The sequence below is a fragment of the Topomyia yanbarensis genome, chromosome 2 (genome assembly GCF_030247195.1).
Source record: "Topomyia yanbarensis strain Yona2022 chromosome 2, ASM3024719v1, whole genome shotgun sequence".
NCBI classification, from domain to species: Eukaryota; Metazoa; Arthropoda; class Insecta; order Diptera; family Culicidae; genus Topomyia; species Topomyia yanbarensis.
The window spans coordinates 34084818-34102940 of record NC_080671.1 but is presented as its reverse complement, the minus strand read 5'-3'; the positions used below and the strand labels follow the sequence as shown (position 1 = coordinate 34102940).

The following is an 18123-nucleotide window of genomic DNA, read 5'->3' as shown; positions in this document are numbered from 1 at the left end:
GATAGATCGAGCAAAATTGACAGACAAGTGCAGACTATTGCATACAACTCATTGTTTTTTTATTTTTTATGTATTGCCTTCAGTTTTACAGATATAAATGTATGATGCGAGAATTCGGTCATCTTACCTATTATCGTATGTGAGGACTTCCACGAAGATCCGTCCGAAAATCTCCAAAATCGTGACGACTATTTTATATTCCGATGAAACTTTACAAGTTTCACAGGCATGGAAGTCTAAACATTTTCAACAACCAATAAGATTATTTTGACTCAAGCGCAATTTTTTAAAAGGGCGTAGATGTTTCTACGTGCATTAATTTCAATTTTTTTTGTTCAGTTACTCTATTTTATACAGCAAAACAAGTTACAGGGAATGAATACTCCTTCACGAAAAACATCACACCGAAAAAAAAAATGTGTCATTTTTCACAAAACCAGAAAATTATATTAAAAATTTAAAATGCAAAAAACCCATTTTTTAAAATTTTTATATTTTGTCAACAAAAACCTAAAGAGAAAAGAAACATTTTGAATGAGATTGCAAGATGGAGAACTTTTCAGTGAAAACTTTACACATGTTTTCAAATTTCATACTAATTGCCTGTAGAAAAAAACTGTAATTTTATTACAGAATAATAATTTTTGTCATGAGCATTTTAATTTAATTTTTTTTCCTGTTTAAAAAAAATATTTTGGTGGCAAATAGTATGAATTATAAAATTTTTTTCATTTTTTCCATTTTGGAAGATTTTTGTTAAATGAATTTTGATTTAAAATGATACATAGAATTATATTCTGTAATAAAATCACAATTTTGTACGTCAATTAGGGCGAAATTTAAATACATCTATAAAGTTATTGTTTGAAAAACTTTTTATCGATAAGTTCTCCTTCATGCAATTACATTCAAAATGTTTATTTTCTCTTTAGGTTTTTGTAGACAAAATTTAAAAAATAGAAAAAATGTTTTTTTTTTTTTGAATTTAAATTTTTGATATAAATTTTCGGTTTTGTGAAAAATGACAACATTTATTTCAGTGCATATTTTTTTCTTATAGAAGTATTCATTCCCTGTAACTCGTTCTCAGCTAGGTTTGTTGTATAAAATAGGGTAATCGACAAAAAAAAATGGAAGTTATTGCACGTAGAAACGTCTACGCCCTTTTGAAAAATTACTCTTGCATCCAAATATTGGAATTACCAGGAAATGTATGGAGATTCATAAACCGAACACAGCTGTAAAGATGCGTTCGAATCATGAAATTTCAGAAATCGAATTCGTATTTTTGATGCCAAACATCTTTGAAATGTATGAAACGTCGAGATTTTATGTTATCTAAAAAAAAATGTTTGATGAAAATCGATTTTTTGGGACTTTGCCGATTTCGCACCTTTTGTCTTTCTCTTAAAAAGAAAAGCTATGCAATCAATACAAAAATCAATTTTTTAAACGAGGCCCGGAGGGCTGAGTGTCATTTACCATTCGATTCAGTTCGTCGAGATCGGAAAATGTCTGTGTGCAGATATATGTGAGTGTGTCATTTGAACTCACACAATTTTCTCAGAGATGGCTGAACCGATTTTCACAAACTTAATTTCATCTTAAAGGTATAACACTCCCAGAAGTTGCTATTGAATTTTGAGTTGGTCCGACTTCCGGTTTCGGAGTTACGGGTTGAAGATTGCGGTCACATAGCAAATTCCCATATAAACTAGTACAACTATGATGTAAAACATATTAAAGTGGGTTGCGGGTCTGAATCACTGTTGATTGATCAAGACAGCTTTGACCACATTGACCTCCGGTGGAACTCTCCAAGTTCCTAACCTAAGTAACAATTGAAGTTTTATATCACGCTGCAAGTACAATCTATATTTTATCAGTGCCTATAAAACTATCACAAAACTACATTTGTTACTAGGGTAAGCTAATATCACACCTATTTCCCAGCAAATTTTCTACCGATTTTTGCAAATTTATTTTCACATGAAAGATACAGTAACACCTTTGACAGCAGCTGAGTTTCATTCGGTTGTGACTCTTGGTTCCGAAATTACAGGTTGATTAATAAGGTTACACTGGAATTTCCCATATAAATCGTTACAATCGTAATACCTCAGAGGCTAAAAACTATTGAAGTGGTCACCAAATTACTTCGATTCACACGTCTAGGTTAATGATTGACAATCAAAAATTCTTGGAATATATTGTCCACTGTCGACGATTCCGGAAGTCCCAGATTCCTGGCATATTGCACAATTGAAGTCACTGAAGTGATGACTGAATCGATTTTCTCATACCAAGTCTCAAATGGAAGGCAAAATTTGCAGTTGAGTATTGTGTCGCCATCCCTCCGTCCTTCCCCTTGCCCTTACACCTCTCACCCTCATCACTCCTCTCCCTGTGGACCACCCTCATACGCGCATTTCCTTCGTCCACCCCATATACCGAAATAAGATGAAGGATTTCTGGCGCATCATCCACTCCCACTCTACCAACCCCCTACCCCCATCACTTCCAAACATATTCCATCAACATTTCAAAATATAATCACATGAAGATAACATTGAACTCATGCTGATTAAGCTAATTAAATATTATATTTTTTTGTTTAATGTGAGTCAGTGACTACTTTCGTGGTAGTCATGGAATACCTGCTAAGTATAATAAGAATGTAATACACATTTCCACAATTTTCTTGAACAAAACCAGCTAAGTTTGGATAAATGAGATAGGATCAATCGTACCACTAGGTGGATTAATACAGGTTTTCTTCTAAATTATTCATGTTACCCCATCATAAAAAGTTAATAATCTAATTTTTATCACTTTAAAAGCGTAAAAATTTTGTCTATTCATGGAGAAGCTTTCAATAAAAATGTTTTCATAACAACTTTCGACATATTTCTATAATTGATACTATTTGCAGTCAAAAATACAATTTTCTTTTTGAATATAATTTTAAACGCCATTTTAAATCAAAATGCCCATAACAAAATTTTTCTGAAATGTAACAGTTCTCGAAATACTTTAAATTTTGTTTAAACAAAACAATTAATTTATTTTATTACGACCTTTTCAAAAGTCATTTGCATTTTTATATCAACAACAATTGGTTTTTCAAAAGGCTTAAAAAATTTCCTGTAACTTTCTCTTTGACATCACAACGATTTTGTAAACCATTTGCAAGTTATAGGAAAACAACGAAAATATTATTCAACTATATAGTTTATGGTTGAAAAATATACTGATTGGTTTCGAATAACTTTCAAATGGTTTACAATATCGCCTTGACGTTGATGAGAAAGTTACAGGAAATATGATGCATCTTTTTTAAAACTTATTGTTGTAGATGTAGAAACGCAAATAACTTATGAAAAGGTCGAAATTAAATAAAACAACTGTGTCGTTAAAACAAAATTTTAAATATCTCGAGAACTACCACATTTTAAAAAAAATGTTTGTTATTAAAATTTTGACTTAAAATGACGTATATCATCAAATTCAGAAAGAAAATTGTATTTTTGACTGCGAATAGTATGAATGATAAAAATATGTCAAAAGTTGTAAGGAAAACTTATTTTATTGAAAACTTTATTGAAAATTTAAAACGATAAACATTAGCTTATTGACATGTTATAATGAGGTAACGTGAATAACTACAATAATTACACGAATTAATTGTTTTTGTTTGAGCAAAATTCAAAATATCTCAACAACTATCGCATTTTGAAAGAATTTGGCATTTTGATTTAAAATGACATTTAGAATTGTATTGAGCTTGGAGCTTGAGCTTGTGCGACCACCCCTGGCTGCTACTCCGTTATCGATCGGGACTAGCTGAAGTTGCACAGGGAATCAGTAGATAATTATGCTTGGAATTAGCGAAACATCTTTGAATGTGCAACTCCTGGTAATCCTAAAGTGTTTCTGATCAATACCAGCGCCGGCCAGGCCCGAACGTAGATCGCGAAAGGAAAGGGAAGGAATTGTTAGTCCGATACTTGCTTTTGCTAGAGGCCGTATATACTACTGCGCACTCCACAAGTATCACGGGAGGAGGATATTTTTGTTAGTAGAGTATAGAAGTTGGATATACTTCTTCTTTACCGACGCCAGAGAGGTGATTCCACTACCTGGACTAGATATCGATCCACCAATTTCATGGACCGGGGACCAACGGTTTTACTTCCCTTCCGAAGGAAGACGTGACCACAGATTTTTTCACCTCAGAAAAATCTCAACGACCTCAGCTGGAATTGAACCCAGGCAAATTGGAATGAGTGGCGGTCACGCTTACCACTCAACCACCGGCGCCGTCAAAAAATGACATTTAGAATTGTATTCTGTAAAAAACTAAAGTTTTGTATGTCAATTAGTTGAAACTAAAAAAACATGCATAAAGTCGTTGTTAGAAAAAAAAATTACCGATAAGATCTCCATCATGCAATAGCATTCAAAATTTTTCTTTACTCTTTAGATTTTTGTTAGCAAAATATAAAAAATTTAAAAATGGGATGTTTTTGCAATTTAAATTTTTAGTATAAATTTTTGTTTTACTGAAAACTGGCAACATTTTTTCACTGTAATTTTTTTTTCGTACAGAAGTATTCATTCCCTGTAACTCGTTCTCAGATAGCTTTGCTGTATAAAATACAGTAGTCGAATTTCTTTTTGAAATTAATGCACCTAGAAACGTCTACGCCCTATTGAAAAATTATGCACATAGAAACGTCTACGCCCTATTGAAAAATTGCTTGATTCATAAACCGAACACAACTGCAAAATGTCGTTTGAATCGACGAAGATAATATTTTGCGGTCGACTGGTTTCTCATGTCTAGAACACATTAAAATTGCTGAAGGAATCCGTATAGAACGCGTTCCATGTGTTTTCAATTATACTCAATTCCAATCGACTCCATGCTACTCCATTCCAGACAACAATGATCAACATTCTCAGTTTATTAGTTCTAGGTCATTTATAGTCACGAAATATGTATTTGTTTTAAATGTTTACTCCTATCAGCTTCTGAACCTTGGAGCGAAGTGACCATAATTCAAGATAAATCAAATACTACCGGAATATGGATATGGGTACCAAATTACCTATTTTCGTAAACCTTTATTACTTGTAGTAATAAATAGTAATGTGGGTCGAGACTTCATTCGTGTAATGTCCCGGCATATGTTCAACCGCTACACGTTCGATGAGAATGTGCGACTTATTGGGCTTGCAGAGAGTAGTCTGTGCGCTTGTGACGAGGGCTATCACGACATCGACAATTTAAATGTATTTTCTAGATTCGTTTACTTAATCCAATAATATCTCTTGATAAAATCTGAATTACAAGGTCCAAATAATATATATGGGCCATTTCGCGCGAAGTGATCTTGAAGTCGACCTTCACAGATTTAAACCAATTTTGGAGAAATTATTCATCTAGGGACAATATATAGAAATCGAAATGTTTGTGTTAATTAAATCACCCCTCGGTCCATGGGAGCTACCCCGTTTTGATAAATAGCTAAAACTCTCGATTTTCTTTTGATTATATCTCCGGTTCTATTTACTCTACAACCGTAAGATGCTTTTAGAAGGAAATCGTTCATGGAGTCTAGGAAAAATATTATTTTAGCAGCAGTACTATGCTATTTTCCAGGTAAAAATTAATAGTTTATTTTACTCGCTCTACGGATATTTCAATTTTGAAAATTCTAATTTCATCGTATTCCTCAGATCAATTCTAATATCAATATAATTAAAGTCAATCCCTAGATTCACCGCTTTGAAAGAAATCCGTTACAGGAGGTAGGATCAAATTGAAATTCAATAACAGCCAATGTGAATAATGAAACCAATATAAATGTCCACACATACCCACACACATGCATACACACAGACATTTTACGATTCGAAAAGTATATGCAACTCGGATGGTTTTGTAGCATAACCTTTATATATTGGAAAGGTAAACAAGTTGCAAAGTTCAATAAAAATTTTTTTTTTGAGATTACATCAAATCTCAACGTTTCATGGATTTTAAAGTCATTTGGCATCCAAAATACAAATTCGATTTTGAAATTTTCCCTTACTCCCCCCTTTGAGAATTTTTCATTTCAGTTTATATAAGAATTTGCTGTGTGGTCGCACTCTTCAACCCGTAATTCCGGGACCAGAAGTCCAATTAACCGAAAATCCAATAGCAGCTGATGGGAAGGTTGTACCTTTTATTTGAGACTAAGTTTGTGCAAATCGATCCAGCCATCTCTGAGAAAAAGAGGTGACATTTTTTTCCTCATACACACATGCAAACATACACACACATGCATACACACACAGACATTTTCCGATCTCGACGAACTGAGTCGAATGGCATATGACAATAGGCCCTCCGGGCCGAGATTGGGTTTGCGATTTTTAGAGCGATTGCATAACCTTTACATATGAGAAAGGCAATATTCCAGCACTGTAATCTACTTGTTTTAATATATTCAAAATGTGAAAAAATAAATTGACACTGTCAAGCTAACGCATTTGAGCCTATAAAATAAGCGAACTGATTAGGAAAAAATAATGATTCAACATTTTTAAATAGAGCATACTTCCGAAATATTTTGAGGAACTATATTGTTCGGCACAAAATTAACATCGTTTACTTTGTACCAATTAATTTTAACACATGCACAAATAGCTTGAATTAAGGTACTATCAACATTTTCCTCTTGAGAATGTGTTTTGCTATGGGAATAAAAGGAGCATCGTCTTATTCGTATTACGGCTAGTCTGACTTGAAGTGCGTCTCGTTGTACACCAAAAACGCAATACATTAGGTGTAAAGCTCTTTAGACGGTTTTGCAGCGTTATTTATTCCGTTTTTACTTGAAGCGAAACTGAGCCAGGTTCTAACCCCAGCTGCTGTCAAAATGTTCGAAATGACAGCGATTGGGGTCGCAACCTGACGCAGGTTCGTGGTCAAGCTAAAGCAGCATTAATTTATCGCCGAGAGGTCCATAAAGTTTAATTGTTATCTGAATGAAATAACCTAAAATATTCATCCTTTTTCATACATATCAAATCAATAAGTTTGAACGATATTAGAAATCGTTCTGTTCCTTTTTAACCATTATCGAAACAACTTAATCACATTTTCTGCCACAATCAACCTCCGGATTTGTGCTGCCGATAACTTTTCACCGATCAACATAAATGTAGCCGGTTTCTCTCCAGCATTCGCACTAGATTTCATTCTGGTCGCGGTAGTTCAAATTTCCTTCGCGCACATTTTTGCATAAAATGATAACATAAAAACCAATAGTTTCTTCCAAAATTCTAATCATTCTACTACATGTTTTCGAATACAGTCGTTAGGAGTATTGACACTAATGATCCGTCCTATCCCAGGTACGAAGGGTGTCTTACCGTTTGCACCACAGGATAAAGAAAATGATTCATACTTATTTATAGCCATGCTAATAATTACGTACAGTCGCAATAATTGATATGATGCAAGACTTTATCATACTATCATATTGGTTTACTTATGCTAATTAATTTGCTAACCTTCGTTTTTATGAAAGAAAGAATAAAAGCCATCATCAATAGAAACATAGCTTTACATTATGATCATCGAAAACGAGCGCTAGACCCACTGCGTACCATTTGTGTAGTGATCATGTAGGATATATGTGTCGGTTTTTCATTTTGCGCTTTGTGCGGAGGTTCGTCACCCCAACTCGGTTGATTTTTTGCGCGCGCTTTTTCGACCTGAATTTCACCTTAAACGCGTACGTATTTTCATGCGAGTTGACTAGATTTCTTTGCAATTTGTCATATGATTAGTCGCTTTATTGGATTTTTATCAAAAACTCACTAAATCTAAAAAAAATAATTTAGGGATGAAGCAACAGTCCATGATTACACGAATTTTAATAGTTTGGTTCTTATTTCAACACTGTAGGAACATCAACCCTGGTCGAATTAAACAGGCTGACAATATTGAGTCAAAAAGTTGATAAAATTAAGAGTAGACAAAATAGGATCTGACCTGTATGCTTTCAAATGTTTGAAGAATAGGTTGGTGTTACCATGAAACCAACCAAATATTTTCGAAGCTAATTGAGAAATTTCGTGCCAAATCTGTTAACAATTGGGTACGTTCGATTTTGGTGGGCCCGAAATTGAGCTGTTTTTGGGAGAGTAAATTAAAAGTAAGTATGAATAGATTCTTTTTTTTTTGTTTTGAAGCTACAAGTATTGACTTTTAAATTTTAATTTTGAAGACCAGAAGAAGTTATCGTCATTAATTAGAAACACCTCTTTCATTAATCGCTTAATCAATGGCCTTCCGTTAAGCAAGTATCACATTATCATTTTCCATCTTATTCCAATTATCGATAAAGACGGTCATCCAAAACAATGTCGCCGTCTCATACACTTGGTATATTGAACTCGACAGAGATAATATCCATCCCTGAACATTTTTCTTACACGCATTCTGAGTTGAATTACCTATAGCAAAATGAAAAACATGATAATGTAAAAAAATATAACAAACAAAATATATACCTATCATATAACTACTTTCTTCTCTTTGTCACCGCTACAGAATACGTATCTACCCGCATCATAGGAGGAACATCGCACACAAAGCACTCCTTCACTGTCTGCTCCATATATCCAATATTGGATAAACTACTCAAAGCGCGCCTCGTTCCTCAGTCATCGTTTAGCTAACATCAGCGGTGGATGTACATTGGCGGAAACAAAAAATAAACACTACACAAATTGACATAGGAATTTTTTCAAGAATTCAGAGTCAACAAACAGTTCATAAGATCAAGCAAACACGCTGAAAGTTCGTCAACCGATAGTATTGTTGAAAGTTAACCCTAGAGCGACTGGTAGTGGGAAAAATGGCGCAGCAAGTGCAACAAATTTTTAAAACTGCGCTCAAGGTCACGGGCACGGGACGATCGATGTCGACCGGCGTTATGGGACCGATTGAAGGTGAGTTGTGAAGTTGGTGTATTCCAGGAATAGTAGTTTTGCACTTTCAACTGTTTCGTGATAGTCGGAGGCACCGTCCTCCATATGGTGAATTATCAGTGCTATGTTGATACGCATGTGTCAACAACCGCAAATTGAACAACTTCCTTTATGAAATTAAGCTTATTGGTTGGAGGGGTAGTTTAATGATCGCTATCGTAAATATTCGTACCGGCTGTTTTTCGTAGAATCGAAAAAAATGCGCTAAAAATTATTTCTAGGATTCCTCAAGGAGAAATATTTTGGTAGAAACCAATGTTTCTCCATTGAGTAAAACCATTTTTGCGCACGAAGGGGATAAAACCTATAACTAAATCAGTTATGTATTTTGCATTTCGCTTTCATCTCACCAGAATCCGAGACTAACATAGTGACAGGACTAAGCTAGCGTTGTATTGACTCTAGCTCCAAAGAAGAAAATACGATTTATGTTGTAATGAGGAGAGCAGGCGGGGGACAAGTATTACTGTTTTAGTATCTGTAGATCCACATAGAAATGGTTGATTGATGGAGTTAAAAACCGTTGTGTTTCTCTTCTGTGCCGTCATCCTCCCATTTCCAAGACAAGCTCTCAGTGATTCTAATGTTCGTGATTCGCGGTTCTCCATAAGATTTGATTTTAGCGAAATACAATAGGAATAGGGAAAACTACAGCTATGACCCATAAAGCCCTGAAAAATATATCTTCAAATCTCCTGCAATAACCGCCTCAATTTTATGAAGTTCCAAGATATCACACCAAACTCGCGCAATATTTTGAAATTTTCTGGAATATTGGGAAGCAGAAGCAAGCAGAAAAACCATTTTCACCTCAGTCTCCTTCTTGAAAAATCGCTTTTTTGTCGGAAGGTGCTAGTTCAGTCAATTTGAACGAGCTGCAACGGACTCCGGGCCTCACCTGCCGGTGGGAAGAAAGAACCAATGTTAGTTCAGTCAATCAATAACGAGCTGCAACGGACACCAGGACTCACCGGCCGGTGGGGTGAAGGATCAATCTTCTTTGAAATTCGGAAGATTCACAAATCCACTTCACTTTACAAATTCTTTTATTTAAATCACGCGTTGCCCAACGCTAGTTCTAATTTCCAATGAATTTTTTTTTCATTGCTGTTACGCTACGCCTACTCTTTTTCCTACTCTTTTTTAATTTGCAAGATATGAATTTACTCCATCAACAGAAGGCTCTACCGAATTTGACGAAATAATTAACATAATTTTAAGAAATCCATCACCTCTGTCAATTCCTATTTTTACGGTGATCTGTTCCTTAAGCAAATTACGTTTGCTGATAATAACGTCAACCATTTAGACGTCATTGCAACAACCGGTTTTAAGGCGATTCCTTGCCTATTTTCTCATTTTCGAAGTGGATATCGAACGGCAAATGCGCAACAGAGAAGAACGTTTGGATCAACAGCAGTGTCCATATCTGGAATGATACTACTAAGTTTGATTGTGTTCCTTGTACTTAAATTGCTTTCTTTTTCTATCAAGTATAATAAATCACCAAACGTTAAACGAGGATTCTTTTGAGCGCAACTAAGATTCAACAAACAATTCGTAGGACGTCCATGAACATTAAGGAGCGCAATGCTTCCATCTATATCCTTTTCGCGATTTCTCAGATAATCTGTATTCTTTTTATTGCTTTGTAGTACTCGAAATACATTGCGCTTCGCTGTTGCAGTATAACGATGAGTTTTACCTTGTCCTAAGGAAATAAATAATTTATTGTTAAACGTTTAGATATAATTTGGAGCCCAACCACATTTTTTATCGAGAAGCTCTCATTTTCAAAGACTGCAAATGAACATCGTAGATTTTCGTTGGATAGTACCAACTTTTCTGCTATCGCAGAGACAGATCGAATTCCGGAAAGGGATTTGCCGTGGTGACGATAGACTTGAAGAACGCGTTCAAAAGCTGCGGGTTTCGGACTACCTGTGCAAGATTTTGAAAAGTTACTTTCAGAACCGAGTGCTGGTCTTCAAGACAACCATGGGACAGAGATCGATTAGGGCCACGGCGGAAGTACCTCAGGGCTTAGACTCGGACCAACACTCTGGAATATGATGTACAACGGAGTGTTAACACCGGAACTGCCAAAGCTAGTTGAGATCGTCGGCTTTGGAGATGACGTTATCCTGTCGATAACCAGCGAGACTCTGGAGGAAGTTGGGATGTTGACGGCAGAGACTTTTTTTTCCATTTTTATGTATGTAGTCACATTTTCTTTTTTACATTTTAACATTCAATTAGCTAGAGATTACTGGGTAGGGAAAGCTATGAAAATTTAAAGCCATAATACTCATGTGAGAGCAGGGATGTATACGGATCAGAAAACTAGAAGAAGCAGGGTCATTAGAAACAGGCCTAATATTCTACAGGCTAGTTTTTTGTCTTCTGTTGGTAGGCGTCGAGCTTAGGCAGCATAATTTCGACTCACTCAAGTATACCAACATGACAGACTTACCGTGTCGTACCGTGTATTTTTACTGATACTAAAGACCTCGAAAATATGAAAAAATAATGATTACAGCATGTTTTATGCCATATTTTTTTTTATATTCTCTTGGTCGGTGTGACTTGACCAGAAAAACTTTTATAACTTTCGAAAAAGTAAAATCCTATTTTTTAATTTGAAAACCTCAGCTAAATTTTGATGCCATGAAAGTTCATTTGCATCACTCCAGCACTAGGCGACGATTTGCAAAACTCTACGTTTTTCCATCCTTTTCACGGTAGGGGTAATTCGGACCTCCCTACGGGGTAATTCAGACCGTCATTTTCTTTTAAATTTTTTTTTTGCAACGGAACTATGTTTATCTATGAAATATTAGATATTAGAAATCTATTAGAGAAACTCCTTAAAAAGCAAAAAAAATGCGTTGCGAAAACTTAATGTGGTTAGTCACAGCTATCGATTGGATCCACATGTATTTTGTTTGCTGTAGTGTGTGCAATCGTGTGCGTGGCCGCAATCCGCTGAACGGTGGTTGATGGAATAGGGGTCCGAATAACCCCGTACGCTCATTTCACACAAAAGTTGTGAGCATCTTGAAAATATTTGTGTTTTTACCCAAACAAAAATCATTCCATAAAATATGTGCCTCAAGCTTTCCAAAACATCAACCTGGTATTCTTTTCACTTTTATTTGTTGCTTTTATCACGGTTTTTGCATTATAATGATTTTTGTTTTGAGGATGGCAAAAGAATTAAACACGTTGTATCTCCTTTCTAAAAAACTGAAGAATGAAATTAAACTGTCAAAATTAATATTTTAGAACAGCGGTTCCACAAATATGTACGATATTCAGAAAGTCTTACGATTTTCTGAGAGATCGAGGGGGTCCGAATTACCCCCACGGCCTTATTAGCCCCGGATCCCCCTATATTCGGCGTGACAATCGACGAGATGTGGCACTACGAACATACCTGGAACGCTGTCAACAGAGAAGTGGCGTAGATACTCTCCGAGCCGCAGAGGAAGTGGTGAAGGGATCAAAAAAGTAGCGCAGCTGTGAAACAACAAATCGGGTTCAAGAGAAATTTAGTTGCCGGGGAACTCTCCATCGGAGTAGACTAGATCCACCACTGGGGGAAGAGTTGAGTGATACGCGTCGTCAGGACACCAGTGAACCCGCCGTCAGGCTCCACTGGAATCACCGGACCGGCTTTGGCACGCTACCGTTTAGCTCGAGAAGGAAATTGTATAAAAGCAGAAGAATCGGTTGTGGGAGAATTTTCACTGCTGGGGAATCTTCGTCAGTGTAATCTAAATCCATCAACGGGGTGGAATGAGACGAAGTACAGGTTTCGGATCATCGGGGTGTCAACGTACTGGAAACCACGCCCATCACAATCTCTGAACCGACATCGACATCCTGTCGGTTTACCGGTTTACCCGTGGTAGAATAAATAGAATAACTGCATCGCAAGCCGTCGAATTGTCGTCAGGATACTGTCTCCATCGAAGCGAGTACAGCGAATAAGCGGCATCCATTAGAAACTAGCATAAAGGATGTGCATGAGTATGGCCCAGTTAGAGATTGAGAGCTGTCACGGCTGCTTCAGGAAATATCTTCATCAGTTCGGTTTCGCACCTTCACCCTACTGTCTGGTGTGCGAGGGTGTGGAAAAAATGCCGGAACACGTGGTCCTCGACTGCCCCAGATTCGGGGTCCGTCGATGGGAACTAAGTCGAGTAGATCGCTAAAGGCTTACGATCACGAGAATCGATATTAGAAGAAATCCATCGCCGGGAAATTCCCAGTCGGAGTAGACTAGATGCACTGGCGGGGAATTCACAGTCGGAGTAAGGTAGATTCACCACCAGTTACTATCCGATTATATCAAGCAAAGTTAAGAGCCAATTGGCTAACGAAATGGATATCTCTGCCACCGGACTATCCGAGTAGATCGTGATAAAGCTGGGTACTGGCTGATGGCTTACGGAAACCGGAGATAATAATAATAATTGATAAGCCCATTTCAGCACAAAATTGGCGCTAATTAGCCACTAAAATCCAAAAAGTCACACGTCTTACGTGAACGGCAAACAAACTATGCAAAATTCCCAAACGGGAAAAATTTTGGAAAAGCCCAAATTTTTGTGCATAAGGACACAAGACCTAATATAATTATAACTAGCGCCTGGTGTCGGATTGGACTTATCTAACTAGCGTTAGGTTGGTGTTAGTTACTGACGAGGAGAATTCGAAACGCCAAAAAACCATACATTATGTTAGGGTACACAAAAATTCGGTCTTATCCAAAAAAAATCCCGTTTGGGATTTTGTATGATAATTTACCGCTGGGGAATATTCGAATGGAGTGGCTCAACGGTGGAGCCATTCAATGGATCAAGTAAGGCTCAGAGTTAACTGCGGAAAACTCGTAAAAAAACAAAAAGATGCGATGAGAGTGCAACGAACCCTTCCCCCACACCCTACGAAGTAATAATTAGATGTAGTTTCGTTGTGAAAAAGGAGTGTTTTTAGTGGTTAGGCACGACAGTCAATTTCACACATTGCCAACTACAGGCCAGGCTTTCGAAGCTTTTTTAAACTTTGCTATAAAAACATATAAAAAGGGTCCAAATTATGTAGGGGTCCAAATCAGGATGGTTACCCTAGTCATTGCTACGATCAGCCAGCAGACCTCCACCATTCGCTTAATTTGTTTTAGCTTGCGTGCTTTTCCTATCTAACCATCCATAGTATTCTTTACCTCTAACTTAACTCTACAACAGTAGCTCACCGTTCTCTCCTACATTCATTTCAGGCAACTTCCCATCGAAACGCGGCCAAGGTCTGCACGTCTCTGTTCAGCGTGACTACCCAGTGGCTGCCGTCTTGCCCATACCGGACAACATTGACCCGGCCGAGACCACTCGTTTTTCCCCGCAACGTGCCCGGGACATCAACTCGTCGGCCATTATCACGCATCAATCGTCTTTCGTTGCCAACCATATCGATGTGACCGTGGACAACTCGCATGCGTCAGTCAATCGTGCCGATCCCCACATCCAGTCGTACGATTGTCGCGGTGCCGTCAACCTAAATTCCGCCATGCAGAGTAACGTTCCGAGTCCATTCGGTGGAATGCACAAATTTTCCCATCTCAACATGCCGGGTGGAGGTTGGGCTCAGGAAGGGAAATATCTAGCCCAAGACCTGCATTCATCTCACTACACCAACTTGCGCCAGGAGGTGCGCTCCAACTGGTCTAGTTACGAGGATAAACCACAGAAAGGTACTTTAGGATTGCTAGAACGATATTATAGCAGGTTACTTCAGCAGACTAACAATGTACATAGTAAAAGTTGCATAAGGAAATTTTCGCTCAATAACAATACATTGGCCACAAAAGAGGCGCCGAATGCTAAACAAATGACTGAGGAACGGGCATCTGCTGAGACACAGTCAGATGCGACACCAATGACGCGCAGGGAGCGACTTAAAAAAGCTATCAAGGAGTATGGTTCCACCGTGATTGTGTTTCACGTTGGAATCAGTCTGGCATCCTTGGGTGCTTGTTACGTTTTGGTGTCTAGGTTTGTAACTGAAGAAGATAGTGTGGTGTGCCGTTAGCTAACATATTAATATCAATTCAACATCACAACAAATCAAAATCTGTGCAATTTCAAATGTTGAATTTTTTCATTACAGCGGAATAGACATGGTGACACTGTTGGAACGTGTTGGTTTGGCCAACTCGGTACTCGCCAATAAAGCCGGTGCCGGCGCAGGGACGTTCGTGATCGCCTACGCAATCCACAAGGTATTTGCACCGGTTAGAATAAGCATAACTCTCGGCGCAACGCCTCTTATAGTTAGGTATCTACGAAAGCGCGGTGTTTTGAAGTCACCACCACCTGCTAGTGGAACAAGATGAATTGTGTTTGTGTAGAAATTTAGGCATCAATTGGCAAACGGTTATGACTCTATTATTATTTTTTTGTGATGGGAAATAAAATATACAAATAGATCATTTTATAGTAACAAAACGTGTTGTGTCGTGCTTCCGACAATCCATGTGCCCTAATTCATCTTAGTCCCTCTATTCATCCTATCCATTGAAACACATTAGTTAGACTAGTGTCTGCTACCTCTATTCATTTATTTCAAGTCGTCAATCAGATGTAGACCGGTCTCTTACAGATTACTGTAAGAGACCGGTCTACCCTAGCTAAAATTTTGATTTACTTTAAACTACTGCTTAAGTTTTGTTTTTGACATAGTAAAGTTAATGGTTTCACAATGCTTGTTGTAAATATTCATCTTTAGTTTAAAGGGCCGAACTTGGCATAATTAGTACGATGGCGAATTGTACAAAATATGCTGCGGTTACGTAGTTATCGAGAAGGGGCATATAAATTTCACGACGATCTTTCAAAGTTTGAATGTCGAGTAGAATGCACCGTGCTTCATAAGATGGCAAATGTAGTCCAACCAAGTTTACGAAGTGCGAACATCAAAAACTGCTTTTGTACTGATTCGATCCGGTTTGCATGCGTTGCTAAAAATGGTATGAAATCAAGACCATATGTGAACTTTTACGTCCGGGGAAAGACTATTCATAATGCATTCAGCAGCATAATAAACCTTTTCGTAAGTCGTTTTTCGAGTAAAATTTGGAGGAAAATACACCGAAGCGAAAACGTAAGTTTCATCTTTAACATGAACTTTTACCCACACACATCCCTAAAGACATTGTAATTTTTTTTTTATCCCTTTGTGGGCAGCTAGGGCCAAGGGTGGTGGCTAGCGGGTTTCATACATCCTTGACCTGACGGACAAAGCTATGGTGCCTTGAACACAGGCAACGCAGATCCAAGGCCATCATTGAAACGATAAGTTCTGCGTTTGAGATGTACTTCCCCCGGTTGCCAGACGAATACCTGTAATTATTACTTGTTGCTTTGTATGTATGAATCTAATGTTCAGTCCTGGGTGGTGTATGCGTGGAAGGTGTGGTTTTTAGCGTTCGAGTCCAGGAGTGCATATCTGTCTGGGTTAGCGTGGGCGTTTACTAATTGTGTAATAGTGTGATCGCTAAAGGCTCGAGCATATGAATGCCAGCGTGTCTCCAACTTTGCGTGCATAAATCCGGTTTTAGATCCGTGTTGCCATTCGCACATTCACGTGTATTCTCGAACGATCGCGCGCGGACCGTGAATCTAATAATTAATTTTCAGTGTTACCATACACTGAAAATGAAACGTGTTGTCTAGTGAATATGAGCATCATTCCCGATCGGTCCAACTGAAGGCATGAGTCTAGGCTGATCGAGAGTAGAGAATTCCGAACGTAGGCGGTCTATGATCGCGCGAGCGGTGGGTTAATGCTGTTGTAAAGTTATAGGTGCTGAAAAGTTCACTTAAGTAAAGGGGTGTTGGCGAAATTGCGAGCGTAGGTGTGTGTGGATGATTGAAATTGTAAGTTCGCGTTTTTGACCAGGTTTGTGTTATCGCGAAAGCTAGGGGCGTTTGCACGTTTTGGATGTGAATGTATATGGGAGAATATGCAATTGACTGTGCTAGTGAATATCAGTATGAACCCAACTCAAGATACAGTAATAAAAGGAAAAATAACGTGCCGAATGCTTCTTTTTTTAGGTCAATAACCGTGCATTGAAGAATGCTCAAAAACTCTGAACTAGGCCCCGTCGAGTCCAGTCTGTCCGTCTCGTCCTGTCGTGTCTGGAGTTTCCAGGTTACATGCATTCACCAGATGAGACTAGCTTATGTCAGCTTACTTGTGCACTCTTTTCGTAGAATCGAGGCGATCATCGAAATGATAGATCCTACGAGTGAATGCACTTGGCCCAGTCACCTGTCAAGCATTTGTGTATTTGTGTGTGTTGTGATATGTGTGGAGCCTGTAAATAATATTTTAATACGAATATTTTATACTTCAAAACAAGAAATGTGTAATATACTACTTGCAGTTTGTTGATCGTTCCTACTTATCTGATACCTTCGAGTATGAGAATACATATCCATTGTTCTAAAACCTGGCGACGTCCGATGGCAGAGAAGAATCATTGTTGGCAGCAATGTTGCTCTTCTCGGATGTATGAGCTCAAAAAGGTCATCACAAGAAAATAACGCATGAGACCGAAAATAAATAAAAAAAATAAAATAAAGGGAAGAGTTAGTATTGTTATTGAGTATTAATAATATGCCGATTTTTTTCGAGAGTTGTCCTACTGGAACTGTAGAGCTAATTGATTTAATTAAGGCATGGGCCTAGACTTCTGGAATCGGGGATAGAGACTTCCGGACGCGAACGATTCATGAATACGCGAGTGCGGGGGACTGTAGGCTCACGCTTGAGACTGCGTTTGAGTGATTACAAGTGCCGACACGTTCATATTATCACCGGGATGTTATAATGTCTGGAAGAGCGCGAGTATAGGTTGCGTGGATGGTCGCGAAGGGCTCAAGCATTTTGATATTTTTTTTGTCGCGTGTATGTGACTTTGCATTCGATTTTTATGTAGTTTCGCGCGAACACGGGCATTTGGAGGTTCACTCTCGAGACCGGGATTGTTAATTTATAAGTGCT

General features: G+C 37.9%; 1 protein-coding gene across 1 annotated transcript in view; it reads left to right on the top strand.

Annotated features, from left to right (window-relative positions):
* Nucleotides 1-15544, top strand: part of LOC131682474 (uncharacterized) — a 48656-nt gene extending 33112 nt beyond the window's left edge. The window contains exons 3-5 of the mRNA XM_058963953.1: nucleotides 8612-9012; nucleotides 14336-15107; nucleotides 15223-15544. Of these exons, the coding sequence (XP_058819936.1) occupies nucleotides 8919-9012; nucleotides 14336-15107; nucleotides 15223-15448 (1092 nt within the window). The 5' untranslated portion in view covers nucleotides 8612-8918 and the 3' untranslated portion in view covers nucleotides 15449-15544. The remainder of the gene's footprint in view (nucleotides 1-8611; nucleotides 9013-14335; nucleotides 15108-15222) is intronic.
* The last annotated feature ends 2579 nt before the right edge of the window (nucleotides 15545-18123 follow it).